The following is a 14,833-nucleotide window of genomic DNA, read 5'->3' as shown; positions in this document are numbered from 1 at the left end:
TATGAGTCAGGGCTGGCTTGATGGCACATAACAACAACAACAATACAATGGCTGCAACACTGGGGTCAGACATAGTAATGCTTGTGAGGATGGTGCAGGACGGGGTAGTGTTTCGTTCTGTTGTACATGGGGTCACTATGCGTTGTGACAGTACCTAACAAAGTAGCAATAACAATTGTCACTGTTGTTGTTATAGAGAGGACAGAAGGATCAGCCAGGGAAGCTTCGGAACTGATGGGACAGCCAAGAGGGTTCTGTAGAATGAATAGGAATCATGACTGAGCATGGCATTCAAAACAGAAAAGACAACCTGTGCTAGGCGCTAGATAGCATTACAGGGAACCCAGAGGCAAATGAAGATTCCAAGTGACCCGCCCAACACAGGGCCTATTGCACTGTGCAATGAGTGTACTGACAACAATAGCTAAGCAAACAGGACCTCTAGAGCTCCAGTGAGCTCTTGAGTTCAGTTATTCCCTCTATAAGGACCTAGCTCCTGAGTTTACATTTCATAGGGGAAGAGATACAAATAGATAGTCACATCACAATGGATGTCTGAGTCCCCCTGCCCCCACCCCGTAAAGGCGAAGATTGGACCCCAGGGCTGAATGAAACCAGTTACCGTTGAGTGGACTCTGACACAGGGCAACCCCATGTGTATCAGAGTACCACTGTGCTCCAGGGTCTTCAATGGCTGATTTTTCTGAAGTAGATCACTGAGACAGGGACCGTGTCTGATTTGTTCTCCTTTGAAGAACAGTGCTAGACACAGCCCCAACCCAGAGCAGGCTCTCTGTGCAGTCTGGCCAACGGACAGATGGACTTTGTTTCACACTTTGATGTAAGTGTGGCCCACTAGGTGGAGGCGAGCTCTGGTGGCATAGTGCCTAAGACATTTGACTGCTAACCAGAAGGCTGGAGGTTCAACCCCACCAGCCACTCCTTAGAAGGAAGACTGGGGAATCACTTCCGTAGAGACACTGCCTTGGAAACCCAAGGAGGCTTTGCTGTGAGTCAGGATCGACTCCACGGCAGTGAGTATGGTTTTTTTTTTATTTTAGTGGATGGAGAGGAAGCTTGAGTTTGAGGAAGCACAGCATTTAGACCAGAAATCTCAAAGCTCAGGATACCCCTACGGTGCCGGGGGTGCGTCTGCAGAGGGCTTAGTGGAGTGAGAAAGGTCAAAAGCTCTGCGTTCGAAATCCACCTCCACCACCCACCGTGTGACTTTGAACAAGTTACTTAATCTCTTTGAGCCACAGTTTTCTCAACTATAAAATATGGATCATAGTAATGCTGAACGTTCCTGGGCTCGCTGTAGCTGCTGCCAGGGTGGTTCTGGGGGAGAAGGGGCAGGTACTGGCCGTTGGCCAAGGAGAAGGCTCTGGTTGGGCAGGGGCTCAGGGCAGGTGTGGGCCCTGGGGAGGCCAGAAATATTTCCCCCTCTACTCTTGACTGCCTTGCCTATCACAGGAGGGGCAGGGGCCAGAAGCTAACCATTTGCTCAAAGGGCAGGAGAGGGCAAGGCATTGCCCCCCAGCCCTTCTTTTATAACCCCAATTGAGGAGTAAAACCCTCTGCTCTGCCCCTCCCCAGCTGCTCCCTGTCCTGGCAGTTAATCAAATTGTGGCTGTAGTTGTTTCTAAGGCTGTAAATCTGTCCCCCTCACCAAGCCCCTGACCCCATGCTCCTCTCAGATCCCCTGGCCTCGGGCCTGCTCAGTCTTCACCCTCATCCTGGCCCTGGTGGGACTCTCGTCCTGTCAGCTGTTGGAGGTCACTCCTGGGTCACTCCAGGCAGGGCCTGCTGGCTGTCCCTGCCATAGTTCCAGGCAGTGACTCCAGGGTTCCCCAGAGGGACTGGGGTGGGGGGAGGCTGTGGGAGGACCGGCCAGGAAGGGACAGTGACTAGAGCAGGTTCCACCTTGCACCACTGCCCAGGAGGGCTCCCATCTCCTCCACCAGCTCGCTGCCTCAGGCAAGGTACTGGGTCTGGCCTATGATGGTCAAGGGAGGGCTGAAGCTAGGACTATCTCTGTGCCCAGCAGTCACGAACAAGATGCCACCAGTGGAGCAGCTATCAAAGACAGATGTACCTACACAGCTCCCCAGGGACCTCAGGGTACCCAGCCGAGGACCTAAGGATATACTGTGCACAGACCTGAGCACGTGTGTAGGCACAGAGGCACGTGTACACACACACAGACACAGAAACATATACTCACAGACACACACTGAACATGGGCCTGTGTACATATACACAGAGACACGCAGATGTACAGAAAACAGGCCTGTGTACACAAATACAGATAAACATGTGCATAGAGACACAGTGCGCACTCCCACACACCCTCACAGAAACGCGTGCTCACAGAAAGACACTCAGGTACGCCCTCACAGAGATGCACACTCACAGGGAGGCACTCACCGTGCACAGTCTCAGATGGCCTCACAGAGACACATGCTCACAGAGAGACACTCAGGTGCACACTCACAGATAGCCAGTGGGGTGTGTGTTTGCGCGGGGGGGGGGCGGCGCAGAATGCAAATGCCTCACGGTGCTCTAGCACAGATGGGAGCTCTGAACATAGAAAAGGAGGAGGCCATTCCCCCAGTCCATAGGGGCTTCCTCAACAGACCCTCTAAAGGAAATAGCTAAATCTGGAGACTGGCATGGGTATATTTCCCTGCCCAAAAAGACAGGCCAGGGCACAAGAACCTACAAGTCACCCGGCAGTAGATGCCATTGACTTCCTTCATCTTGCCTTGGGCCCAGTTTCCCCTCTAGGGCTTTTCCAGCCAAACTGACAGTGCTGGCCTCCCTGGTTCCCTGACTACAGGTGTCCCCACCAGGCCATGGAGCTTTGAAGCTCAGTTCCTTTGCTCTACCTAAGAACCAAAGAACAAAAAGAGTTAATTAGTTTGGGGCCTGGGAACACTCAGGCCCTAGGTGCCCCTTCTGAGGGGACTCTATGCACAACCCATTTGCGCTGAGAAACATCCAAGGTTCCCAGGAGAAATGCAGCCATCTGAGCCACTGTTCTAGACCCTTCAGAGGGTGACAAATTGTCTTTCCTGCATCTGGACTCCTGTACCTTCCAATAAGCCCTTCCCCCCCAGCTTTAGGCTTTCACTCTCTGGTGACTTTCCTAGAAATTCTCAGAGCCTTCAGAGAAACCTCTCTTTAGCCAGACCCTAGAAAACTGTATAAGCCCCATGGTCCTTCCACCCATGGGAGATGTATGGAGGTGCGATGGCATTGGGTAGGGACCAGAAAGGAGGCCAGGCTGACCTGCTCAAAAACTGGATGGGTGGGTGAATGGACAGAAGGAAAGAGCAGATGGATGGGGTGGGTAGTGGATGGATGGCAGTAAGGATGTATAGAATGGAAATAAGCAAGGAAGAGAGAAAGGAGGAATGGAAGGAAGGAAGAAGGATGGATGGGGTAGATGGGTGGGTACATGGATGAATGGATAGATGATGGGATGACAAGGGAGGATGGAAGAAAGCCTGTATGACAATGACCCCTAAGCCATGGTATTTTCAGTCACCTCAAATGTAGGTCTGGTGGACAGGAGGATGCACTGTCAAGTTGGTTCCAACTCCTAGTGACCCTATGTACAATAGTACAAAATATTACCTGGTCCTGCATCTCACGGTCATTGCTATGTTTGAATCCATTCTTGCAGCCACTGTGTCAGTCCATCTCATTGTGGGTCTTTCTCTTTTTCACTGACCCTGTACCTTACCAAGCATGCTGTCCTTCTCCAGGGACTGGTCCCTCCTGATAACATGTCCAAAGTCCATGAGACAAGTTTCAGCATCGTTGCTTCCCAGGAGCATTCTGGCTGTATTTATTCCAAGACTGATTTGTTCCGTCTTCTGGCAGTCCACAGAACATTCAGTATTCTTCACCAATGTCATAATTCAAATGCATCAATTCTGCTTTGGTCTTTGTTATTCATTGTCCAGCTTTTACGTACATATGAGGCAATTGAAAATACCATGGCTTGGTCAGGCACCCTTTAGACCTCAAAGTGACATCTTTGCTTTTTAACGCTTTAAAGAGGTCTTTTGCAACAAATTTGTCTGACACAATACATCGTTTGATTTCTTGACTATAGCTTCTGTAGGTGTTATTATGGATCCAAGTAAAATGAAACTTTGACAACTTCAATCTTTTCTCCATTTATCATGGTGTTGCTTATTGGTTCAGTTGTGAGGATTTTTGTTTTCTTTATGTTGAGGTGTAATCCATACTGAAGGCTGTTATCTTTGATCTTTATCAGTTGTTGTTGTTGTTGTTAAGTGCCGTCGAGTCGTTTCCGACTCATAGCGACCCCATGCACAGCAGAACGAAACACTGCCCGATCCCGCGCCAGCCCCACAATCCCTGCTATACTTGAGCCCATCATCGCAGCCACCGTATCAATCCATCTCCTTGAAGGCCTCCCCCTCTTTCGTCGACCCTCCACCCTACCAAGCATGACATCCTTCTCCAGGGAATGGTCTCTTCTTACAACATGACCAAAATAGGTGAGACGAAGTCTGGCCATTCTTGCTTCCAAGGAGCATTCTGGCTGCACTTCCTCCAGGACAGATCTGTTAGTTCTTTTAGCAGTCCATGGTACTTTCAGCATTCTCCGCCAGCACCACAACTCAAAAGCATCAACTCTCCTTCGGTCTTCCTTATTCATTGTCCAGCTCTCACATGCATACCAGGCGATTGGAAATATCATGGCTTGTGTCAGGCGCACCTTAGTCCTCAATGAGATATCCTTGCTCCTCAGCACTTCATCAGTAAGTGCCTCAAATCCTCTTCACTTTTAGCAAGCAAGGTTACGTCATCTGCAAATTAAAGATTGTTAATGTGTCTTCCTCCAATCCTGATGCCATATAATCCAATTTCTCAGATTATTTGCTCAGCATACAGATTAAATAAATAGGATGAAAGGATACAACCCTGGCATGTACCTTTCCTGATTTTAAACCACACATTATTCTTTTGTTGTGTTTGAATGACTGCCTCTTGGTCTATGTACAGATTCTGCATAAGCACTATTAAGTGTTCTGGAATTCCCATTCTTCACAATGTTATCCATAATTTGCTGTTATCCATACAGTCTGATGCATTTGCATAGTCAGTATAACACAGGTAAACATTTTTCTCATATTCTCTCCATTCAGCCAAGATCCATCTGACATTAACAATGATATCTCTTATTGCACATCCTCTTCTGAATCCAGCTTGAATTTCTGGCACTTCCTTGTCAATATACTGCTACAACCATTTCTGAATCAGTGTCAGCAAAATTTTACTTGCATGCGATATTAATGATATTGTTTGATAATGTGCACATTCCTCTGTAACATCTTTCTTTGGAATGGACACAGATATGGATCTCTTCCAGTCAGTTGGCCAGGTAGCTGTCATCCACATTTCTCGGCATAGATGAGTTAGTGCTTCCAATGTTGCATGTTTGTTGAAACATCTCAGTTGGTATTCTATCAATTCCTGGAGCCTTGTTTTTCACCAGTCCCTTCATTGCATCTTGAATTTCTTTCTGCAGTTGGTTCTTGACCATATGCTACCTCCTGAAATGTTGTATTACTTCCATCTTCTCTTGACATTTCCTGTATTGTTCAATATTTTGCCCATAGAATCATTCAGTCTCACAACTTGAGGCTTGAGTTTTTCTTCACTTCTTTCAGCTTGAGAAATGCTGAACATGTTCATCCTTTTTGGTTTTATTATTCTAGGCCTTTGCCCATTTCATTATAATACTTTACTTTGTCTTCTCAAGCCATCCTTTGAAATCTGTGCAGCTCTCTTATTTCATTTCTTTCCTTCACTTTAGCTACTTTCCATTCAAGAGCAAGTTAGAGGATGTCTTCTGACATCTGTTTTGGTCTTTTATTTCTTTCCTGTCTTCTTAATAACCTTTTACTTTCTTCATGTATGAGGTCCTTGATGTCATCTTACAACTCATCTGGTCTTTGATCATTAGTGTTCAGTGTGCTAAATCTGTTCTTGAGAGGGTCTTTAAATTCAGGTGGGATACACTTAAGGTTGTTCTTTGGCTCTCGTGGATTTGTTATAATTTTCCTCAGTTTTGGCTTGAACTTGCATATGAGCAATAGATGGTCTGTTCTATCTGTTCTGCAGTTGGCCCCTGGCCTTGTTCTGACTGATGATATTGAGCTTCTCCATCGTCTCTCTCCACAGATGTAGTCGATTTGATTCCTGTGTATTCCATCCAGCAAGGTCCAGGTGTATATAGTCACTGTTTATGTTGCTGAAAAAAGGTATTTGCAATTAATAGGTCATTGATCTTGCAAAATTCTAAAATACCATATGTGGGGTCATTTCTATCATCAAGGACATGTTTTCCAACTACTGATCCTTCTTTTTTTCCCCAACTTTTGCATTCCAGTCACCAGTAATTATCAATGCATCTTGATTGCATGTTTGATCAACTTTAGGCTGCAGAAGTTGGTAGAAATCTTCAAATTCCTCATCTTTGGCATTAGTGGTTGGTGCATAAATTTGAATAATAGTCATATTAACTGGTCTTCCTTACAGGCACATTGATATTATCCATCCCTGACAGCACTGGTTTTCAGGATGGATCTTGAAACATTCTTTTTGATGATGAATGTGATGCTATTTCTCTTCAATTTGTCATTCCCAGCTTAGTAACCCATATGATTGGCCAATTCACAAATGGTCAATACTAGCCCATTTCATGTTACTAATGCCTAGGATATTGATCTGTGTGTGTTCCATTTCATTTTTGACATGTTCCACTTTTCCTTAATTCATAGTACATACACTCCACATTCCAATATGGATATTTGCAGCTGTTTCTTCTCATCTTGAGTCACTCCATCCACATCATTAAGGTTGACTCTACTTTGAAGAGAAAGCTCTTCCTCAGTCATATTTTGAATGCCTTCCAACCTGAGGGGCTCATCTTGCAGCAGTGTTTCAGACTATGTCCTGCTGCTATCCATAAGATTTTTGCAGGCCAGTTTTTTCAGAACTAGTTCTCCAGGCCTCTCTTCCTAGTCTGTCCTAGTCTGGAAAACTCCACCGATCCTGCCCCGTATGATTCACCATGCTCGTATTTGATGTATCTGTGGCATAGCGTCCAGCATTACAGCAGCATGCAAGTCACCACAGTACGACAAACTGACAGATGGTGGTGGGGAGAGGAGGGTAGTTGCACTAAATTGCCTTTGCTAGACAAATGCTTATCTCTTTTCTTCCCCTTGAATGAGTCTCCCCAGCCTCTCCTGGAGGAGAACATTCTAAGTCTGCTTCTGTTCAACAGACAGGAAAGTGTCCCTTGGAGCCTGTCTAATTTTAGTCCTTTTGCGCTTGATGGACTTCTGTGGTCATGGAAAGCAACTGATGGAATCTTCCCTCATAAAGCCCTTCTCATATTTTAAGACTTCAGTTAAAATAAGGTAAAGTGGTTGAGCTAGATGAGGTTTTCAACTAAGCTTTCACACATTCGTTTTAGGGGTTGAGAGAACATTCATATTTTAATTTTGTTTTTTAAACATTTTAAAACTATTTTAAAAGCTGTACTTTTTTTCTTTTTTTCAATTCATTGGAGACCACTACCACTGTCATGTGTCCATCCAGCTAAATTGTTTTGTGCCCTTTCTGCTTAAAGGAAAGTTCTGAGATTTCAAGATAAACAGTAGGTAAACTATTGCCATTAGCAACTACTTATATGTCGTCTATACAGTGTCACAAAGCAAAATAAAGAAATCATTTGGATTCTTTGGCTGATGTGATTGGAGCTACCATCTCTAATCCCCAATTTAAAGCATTCACTTTCCCTAAATAGCCTTTTTGTTCTCATTGTTTGCTTTTCGAATAACAAAACACTACAGTGTTGGATATATGCACCTAAATATTTACTCCTTTTACTGGTTTCCATATTGGGTTTTATTTTTAAAAGGAGAAATTTCATTGGTTATTTTTAAAAAGAAAGAAAAGAAACCCAAATAGAAGCCTATTAGACTAATCCCTCAGGAGCCTCTTAGCTCTTTCTTTGATTCCATCTTGTTGTGTTGTTGTGTTGGTGTCCACTGCCCAGCCTTCCCCACTCTCTGCTGACTGACCCTATTCTTACTTAGACCCTTACTCATCCAGCCCTGGGTTCTTTTGCCAAATGACCAAATGACGCCTCTTTGAAACCAAGTTACATCTCGTGGAAAAATGTGTTGTCTTTCTTTAAGTGAAAGTTGGGAATTAGCTGGTCTTCTTTTCTGAGACTTTCGTGGGTTGGCCATTCATAAATTTGCTCAAACCCTTTAAAATCCATTTGTTGATGGAGCCTGGTGGAACCACTGAGACTATGGTCCCTAGCTGCCCTTCGGGTCTGGAATTGAACCCACACCTGTGGCTTCCAGCCAAACAAAAGACAGGCATATGAGTTGAACATTTACCTGAGGTAAATACACTCCTTGGAGAGAACAATCATGGGACAAAGAAGGGCTGTTTATGCACAGGGAGACAGCTCAGGGGGCAGGAGTGCATGGAGGGATGGACACAGGAAAGAGGTAACTATGGGGAGGAAGTGGGAGGGGATCTGTTGCATTGGGGTAAATTGTAGTCAGTGTCATGAGACAATATGTATGTGAACTGCTGTATGGAAAGTGAATTTGCTCTGTAAACTGTCACCCAAATCACAAGAAAAAATAAATAAATAAATGTTTTTTAAAAAAGTCCATTTGTTGGTCCTAGAAAGATCCCTTCTTAACATAATGAGCCCCATGTTTATTACCTGCTGTGTGGCACATTGGTACCTTCTCCATGGAGCTTTCATACCCCTCTTCCAGCCTTCTTTTGGAGTGTGAGCTCAGCAAGATCCAAGGCACCATGGGGCATCTGTGCCCCTCATGGCCAGAACCTTCCAATCTATCCTAACAGACCAGTGTTAATGAACCTGGCTCTGAACGTAATTGGTGAAAAGGCCAGATGGTTTGTAAATGAGATGATTCTGGAATACATAAACAGTTCTGCTATTGCTTCCAATCGTGTAGGATAACTAGAATTGAGCAGGCTATAGGCATCCCACTGGAAGGGGTGTATAAGCAAGACTTGTAAATAGTACGTTGTTGAATGAGCTTAGAACTGTTGGTTCACTTAAGTAGTAGTTGTTGTTATGTGCCGTCGAGTCACACCCGACTCATAGTGACCCATCCTTGGGTTTCTGAGGCAGTATCACTACGGAAGTAGATTGCCCCATCTTCCTTCCGAGAGTGGCTGGTGGGTTTGAACCTCCAGCCTTCCAGTTAGCAGTCAAGAGCCCTAGGCACTATGCTACCAGAGCTCCTGGTTCACTTAACAGTAGGCTATAAATCTCTAAAAAGTCATATTGCTAATTTTCTTTGCATACTCGATCTTTGAATGGAATCAAAGAGGCCAGTCCTTGGGCAGATTACTTTAGATACTGATTCTGATGATGATGATTGTATCACTGTGGCTTTCTTAATGACCACTTGTTGGGTGCTTTTATTATCTCCTCCCAGATTGTCCTATGGGGCCGAACTGAGAAATGCCTGAAGGAGACGACAGAGGAGATTCGGCAGATGGGCACAGAGTGCCATTACTTCATCTGTGATGTGGGCAACAGGGAGGAGGTATACCAGACAGCCAAAGCTGTCCGGGAGAAGGTAGGTAACCTGAGAGATTTTGTTATCAGCTTAGCTGGACGTGGGCACTGCCAGGCAAAGAAAGCAGTCTTGAATGGCTAGAAGAGGGCTTTGCAGAAAGCTGACAGAATGGCTTTGTCCAGGGTGTCTGCAGAGTCTCCCATGAAGCTGGCCCTGGCTGTGTGTATATGTTTTGGCAATATAGTCTGATTACTTAATGTAAGTAGCTGCCTGTTCTCATGTTGGAAGTATAGACCTTATGAGTTTCTTTCTTAGACACTAGGATATATGTTCTGTTGCCCTCTGGAACAAACCTTGTCCTAGCCGCTTACTTGATGGAATATGTCAATGAGCTCCCAGGAAGCACAAACCACACTGTAAAGTATCTGACATGTGGTAAATGCTAACTATTTCTATAGCCCTGGTAGGGTTATTAGCCCATCTTATAAATCAGGACTAATACTCAGAGCAGCAAGGTGGTTTTTGAGGACTACAAAGCCCATGAGTGGTGGGGACTGGTGGCCCTAACAGCCCCTCTCACCATCTCACCCGCAGGTGGGTGACATCACCATCTTGGTGAACAATGCTGCTGTGGTCCATGGGAAGAGCCTGATGGACAGCGATGATGACGCCCTCCTCAAGTCCCAGCACATCAACACCCTGGGCCAGTTCTGGGTAAGGGCTGTTCTGTGTCAGAGCCACCCTGGGTGTGACAACGACACAGTCCTGCCACAGCCCATATGCCTCCAGGAAGCCTGGGTGAGGGGGAGGAGGGGGAGCTTACCAGGAGGGCTGAGTTCGTGCAAGCAAGGATGTCCAAGGACAAAGTGGCCAGACAAGTGGAATGACCTTCTGAAATGTGGATGGAGCTCAGTGCCCCACACCAGAGAGACCTCCGCCCCATTTTCTCCCATTAAGCCTCAGTCTCTGGAGGAGCTGTGGTATCCAGGATGGTCTGTCTCCCTGAAGATGGGGTAGAGGGCTTGTTGGAAGCTGGCTGCTCCACACTGACCTTTCCCTCCCCACTCAGACCACCAAGGCCTTCTTGCCGCGCATGCTGGAGCTTCAGAATGGCCACATCGTGTGCCTCAATTCCGTGCTGGCGCTGTCTGCCATCCCTGGTGCCATCGACTACTGTACATCTAAAGCCTCGGCCTTCGCTTTCATGGAGAGCCTGACCTTGGGGCTGCTGGACTGTCCGGGCGTCAGTGCCACCACCGTGCTGCCCTTCCATACCAGCACCGAGATGTTCCAGGGCATGAGGGTCAGGTCAGTGATCAGGTGGCCCTCCCCCACCCTCAGGGACAAGTGCCCTCACCCACCTGCCCTGAGCCTAGTCCAGCCAGTGGACAGGCTTCTTATGCACAGAGATAGCTAAAGCATAAAAATGACCCAAACCACAACCAAGCCAGGTGTTGAGTCAATTCTGATGCATGGCAACCCTGTGCATATCAGAGCAGAACTGGACTCCATGGGGTTTTTAATGGAATTCGATCATGAGGCCTTTCTTGCAAGGACCCTTTGGGTAGATTCAAACCACCAACCCTTCAGTTAGTAGCCGAGTACATTAACTATTGGTACCACCTACAAATCACCCAGAAGCCCTTTGTCTTTGAGTTTGTAGCCCGTTTAGTGTCCCACTTCTCATTTCAGGCAACTTTTACAAAATACCAATGCTATATGCATACAGTGGAGTACTACATAATAACAAGAGGACAGATGATTGATACATGAACAACACGGATGAGTCTCAACAAGATTATGTTGAGTGAAAGAAATGAGAGACAAAAACACATTTGGTGTGAATTCATTTATATGAAGGTCTAGAACAGGCAAAACTAGGCTATGACGATAAGCAGAAAGTTGGTTACACCTAGATGGGTGGGATACCGGGGAACTTCCTAGGCTTTTAGAAATGTTCTCTATTCTTGATCTGGGTCATGGTTACACAGGTAAAAATTAATCCAGCAGTACATTTAAGATTTATGCCTTTTACTGTATATAAATTATAGCCTAATTTAAAGAAATACCAAGACCCAACGACCCTTTTCCCTAGAACAATTTAATCAGCTTCTCTTAGACGCAGCCAGGAATGAGGACACTGGTTTAGAACACATGCTTTGGAGCCAGGCACCCACGGTGAAGCCTTACCCTACTGTACCTGTGATGTACTCTGTGGCCTGAGTCAGATCAATTACTGCTCTGGCCTTTATTGTTTGTCTGTAAAACAGGATGATGAGAATGTGTACAGCACAGGTGGGGAGAGTAAATGAGATCACATAGCATACCTAGCACAGTATTTGATACATAGTAATTGCATCAATAAATGGTGCTACAATTGCATCCCTCATGAAGAGGCTGAAGGTAATATAGATAAATGAAAATGGAGAATCACCCATAACTATTTTTCCTTGGTTTTTGCAAGGTAACATATGAATAGGTGATGAATTTGCTTTCTGAAGTATATGATTCAATTTCTCCTTTGAAAAATGAGGATAAGTAGAATGGGTCATCGGCCAGGTTCAGTGAAACAGTTCGTGGGAAGCTGTTAGCAGTGGTGGCACGTGGTAACCACACAGTATACTTTACTCTTATTAAGAGGACTGGTGTGGTTTTGGTGGTTGAGAATCAAAAATACCTGGTTTTGAATCATACCTTAGCTACTCTTCAGTTGGGAAAACGAGCCGGTTTTGTTACCTCTCTGAGGTTTACTTTGCTCATCTGTAAATGGTGGGAATAATATTTACATCATAGGATGATGGGAGAATTGAAAATAATACAAGTGATGCATCCAGTGCAAAGCTCAGGACATTCTAGATGTTCAGTAATCAGCTCTTGCTCTTTGTATTTCCACTGACGATAAACATCTAAATGCATAATATATTATTACTTTTCCTAGCAGACAGTGTCTTCAGAGTTTGCCACAGAGGTGTATATTCCAGCAAATATATAATTTGTGTGCAAATGATCATCAATTCTGGATTTAGAGGGGACTGAATTAATGACTGTTAATGTTCCATATTGGTGTTTGCCTCCAAGACAGCTTGGTTTATTTGTTTGTTTCATCCAGGCATACAGGTGGTACTCAATAAATTCATATGGGATAAAATATATCTGTGGCAGGACACAGTTTTAATCGGGCATCCTGAGTACAGAAGTGGGTGGGAAATCACATTTGAGTATCTATTTCACCTTCTGGCATAGTTTTCTCTTTGCTACTTTAACAAGGGTCCCAGACTAATTTTTCTGTAATGGTTCAGAGTATGGGCCCAAATCCAGCTCTGTATGACCTTGAGCAAGTTATTTGACTTTTCTGTGACTTGATTTTCTCATCTCTAAATAGCAATTGTTAATAGGACTCCCTACTCCAGAGGTTTATTGGGTTCAGTTGGTGAGCACCCATGTGTGAATCAACTGGTATGTGCTGGGCAAATAACAAGTATTCAGTGACTGTTAGTTACCTGGGATTGTACAGGATGAGCTCCAAGGGCTTGGCAGAGAGAGTAGTGAAAGGATGCCAAAAACCAAATTCACTGCCATTGAGTCAATTCTGACTGATAGCAACCCCCATTGGGTTTCAGAGGCAGTAAATCTTTATGGAAGTAGATTGCTTCACCTTCTGCAGAGCGATTGATGGGTTTAGAACCACCAGCCTTCTGGTTAGCAATCAAATGTCTTAGGCACTGCACCACCAGAGCTCCTAGTGAAAGGATAGTGGGTGCTTAAGTAAATCCCATTTCCAGGGCAGGGTAGGGGCTGGTGGTAATGGTATTGGTTTCCTCCCCAGCCATGCTTAGCTGATTCCTGGGGGTCAAGGGTAGAAGACAGATGTTTAGGATAAAATTGACGGGCTTCCCAATAAGAGTGATCATGCAGGTAGGTGCTATTGTTGTGAAATCACTATTGATTGAGCTCCTAAGTTTACATCACCAGGCACTTTACACAACACCATTGCATCTGATCTTTATATAAACCCCATGAGAGAGCTGCTGTGCCCATTTTACAGATGAGGGAACCAAGGCTCAGAGAAGCAAAGTTACTTGTCCAGGGCCACATAGCTAGAAAGTGGTTTAGCAGCCATTGGAGCCTGTGCTTTTTCCATTTGTTTGTGCTGCCTTGGTGGGAGTTAACAGCTTGGCTGGCTCCCCATACTCCCATCCCTCCCATGGCAGAGAAAGAAGGAGAAACTGGAGCATATACTTCATAAAACAGATGTGCTTGTGGTTCCATGTTAGATATCCTTGTTGGAATCTTAGCAGGAAGGGTCACCCATAACCCCATGAAGCTTAGGCTCTCTGTCCTGGCTTCCCTTGCCCCAGGAAATAGAACTGGTGGAGAATCCAGATTGCTGAATTCCCAAATCAGTGTGCTGCCCCAACATGTTCATCTCTGTAGCACCCGGGCCACTGGCCCTTCCAGACTGCAGGGCTGTGGGCACCTTAGAAGCCCCATCATCATGGCCCTGGAGCAGGGGTGGGGGTGGAGTCTTGTCTGAGATCCATGTGCTCTCAGAGGCCAAGCCCATCCTGGGGGCCTGAGAATTGGCTCAGGAGTGACATCAGAGCAGGTGACTCATCATCCTTATTCCTGCCGGTGCCAAAACAAATCCTGAGCCCATTGTGGGATTGGGGTCAAAGCCAGCTATGAAGCCTGGCATAGCCCAAGAGAGGCGGGACAGTGGGCAAAATACTGGTATAGGGCTCATGCAGGCCTGGTGTGAGCACCTCCTACCCCAGCGACTTTCCTGAGCCTCAGTCCCCTCATCTGTAATTAGAGACAAGGATGTGTGTTGAGCACCTAGCTAAGGCCTGCCACTCAGGGAGCTGAGGCTGCAGCAAGGACCTTCCTGCTTCCCCATCTTCATCATTGTACAGGCCTCTGAATATGCCCCGAGAAGCCCCTGATGTTTGCTTATTCAAGCATTCATTCATTTGTCAAACCCATGGAAAGCACTTTGTAAATATGTCAATGAATAAATGATTCGGTGAATTAATGAATCAGTGTATGAGTGAGTAAATGAGCAAGCTTGGCAGAGAAGGACATTCCTGGCTGAAGCCTGCCCTCCAGACAGAATAAGCAGGACACACTGCGGGAATGGCAAGTTGTCCAGTACTCATCTTTTCAGCAAGTATTTATTGAGCATCTACTATGTGTTTTGGACA

The 14,833-nt window shown here is 45.5% G+C and overlaps 1 protein-coding gene across 1 annotated transcript in view; it reads left to right on the top strand.

Annotated features, from left to right (window-relative positions):
• The window catches only part of DHRS3 (dehydrogenase/reductase 3), a 58,203-nt gene that overhangs the window by 33,360 nt on the left and 10,010 nt on the right, over nt 1-14,833 (top strand). Inside the window, exons 2-4 of the mRNA XM_007942644.2 lie at nt 9,549-9,692; nt 10,227-10,346; nt 10,702-10,940. Of these exons, the coding sequence (XP_007940835.1) occupies nt 9,549-9,692; nt 10,227-10,346; nt 10,702-10,940 (503 nt within the window). The remainder of the gene's footprint in view (nt 1-9,548; nt 9,693-10,226; nt 10,347-10,701; nt 10,941-14,833) is intronic.

Source organism: Orycteropus afer, unplaced genomic scaffold, assembly GCF_000298275.1.
Source record: "Orycteropus afer afer isolate SDZICR_OR568_19922 unplaced genomic scaffold, OryAfe1.0 scaffold00094, whole genome shotgun sequence".
NCBI classification, from domain to species: Eukaryota; Metazoa; Chordata; class Mammalia; order Tubulidentata; family Orycteropodidae; genus Orycteropus; species Orycteropus afer.
This window is presented reverse-complemented; position numbering and strand designations above follow the sequence as displayed.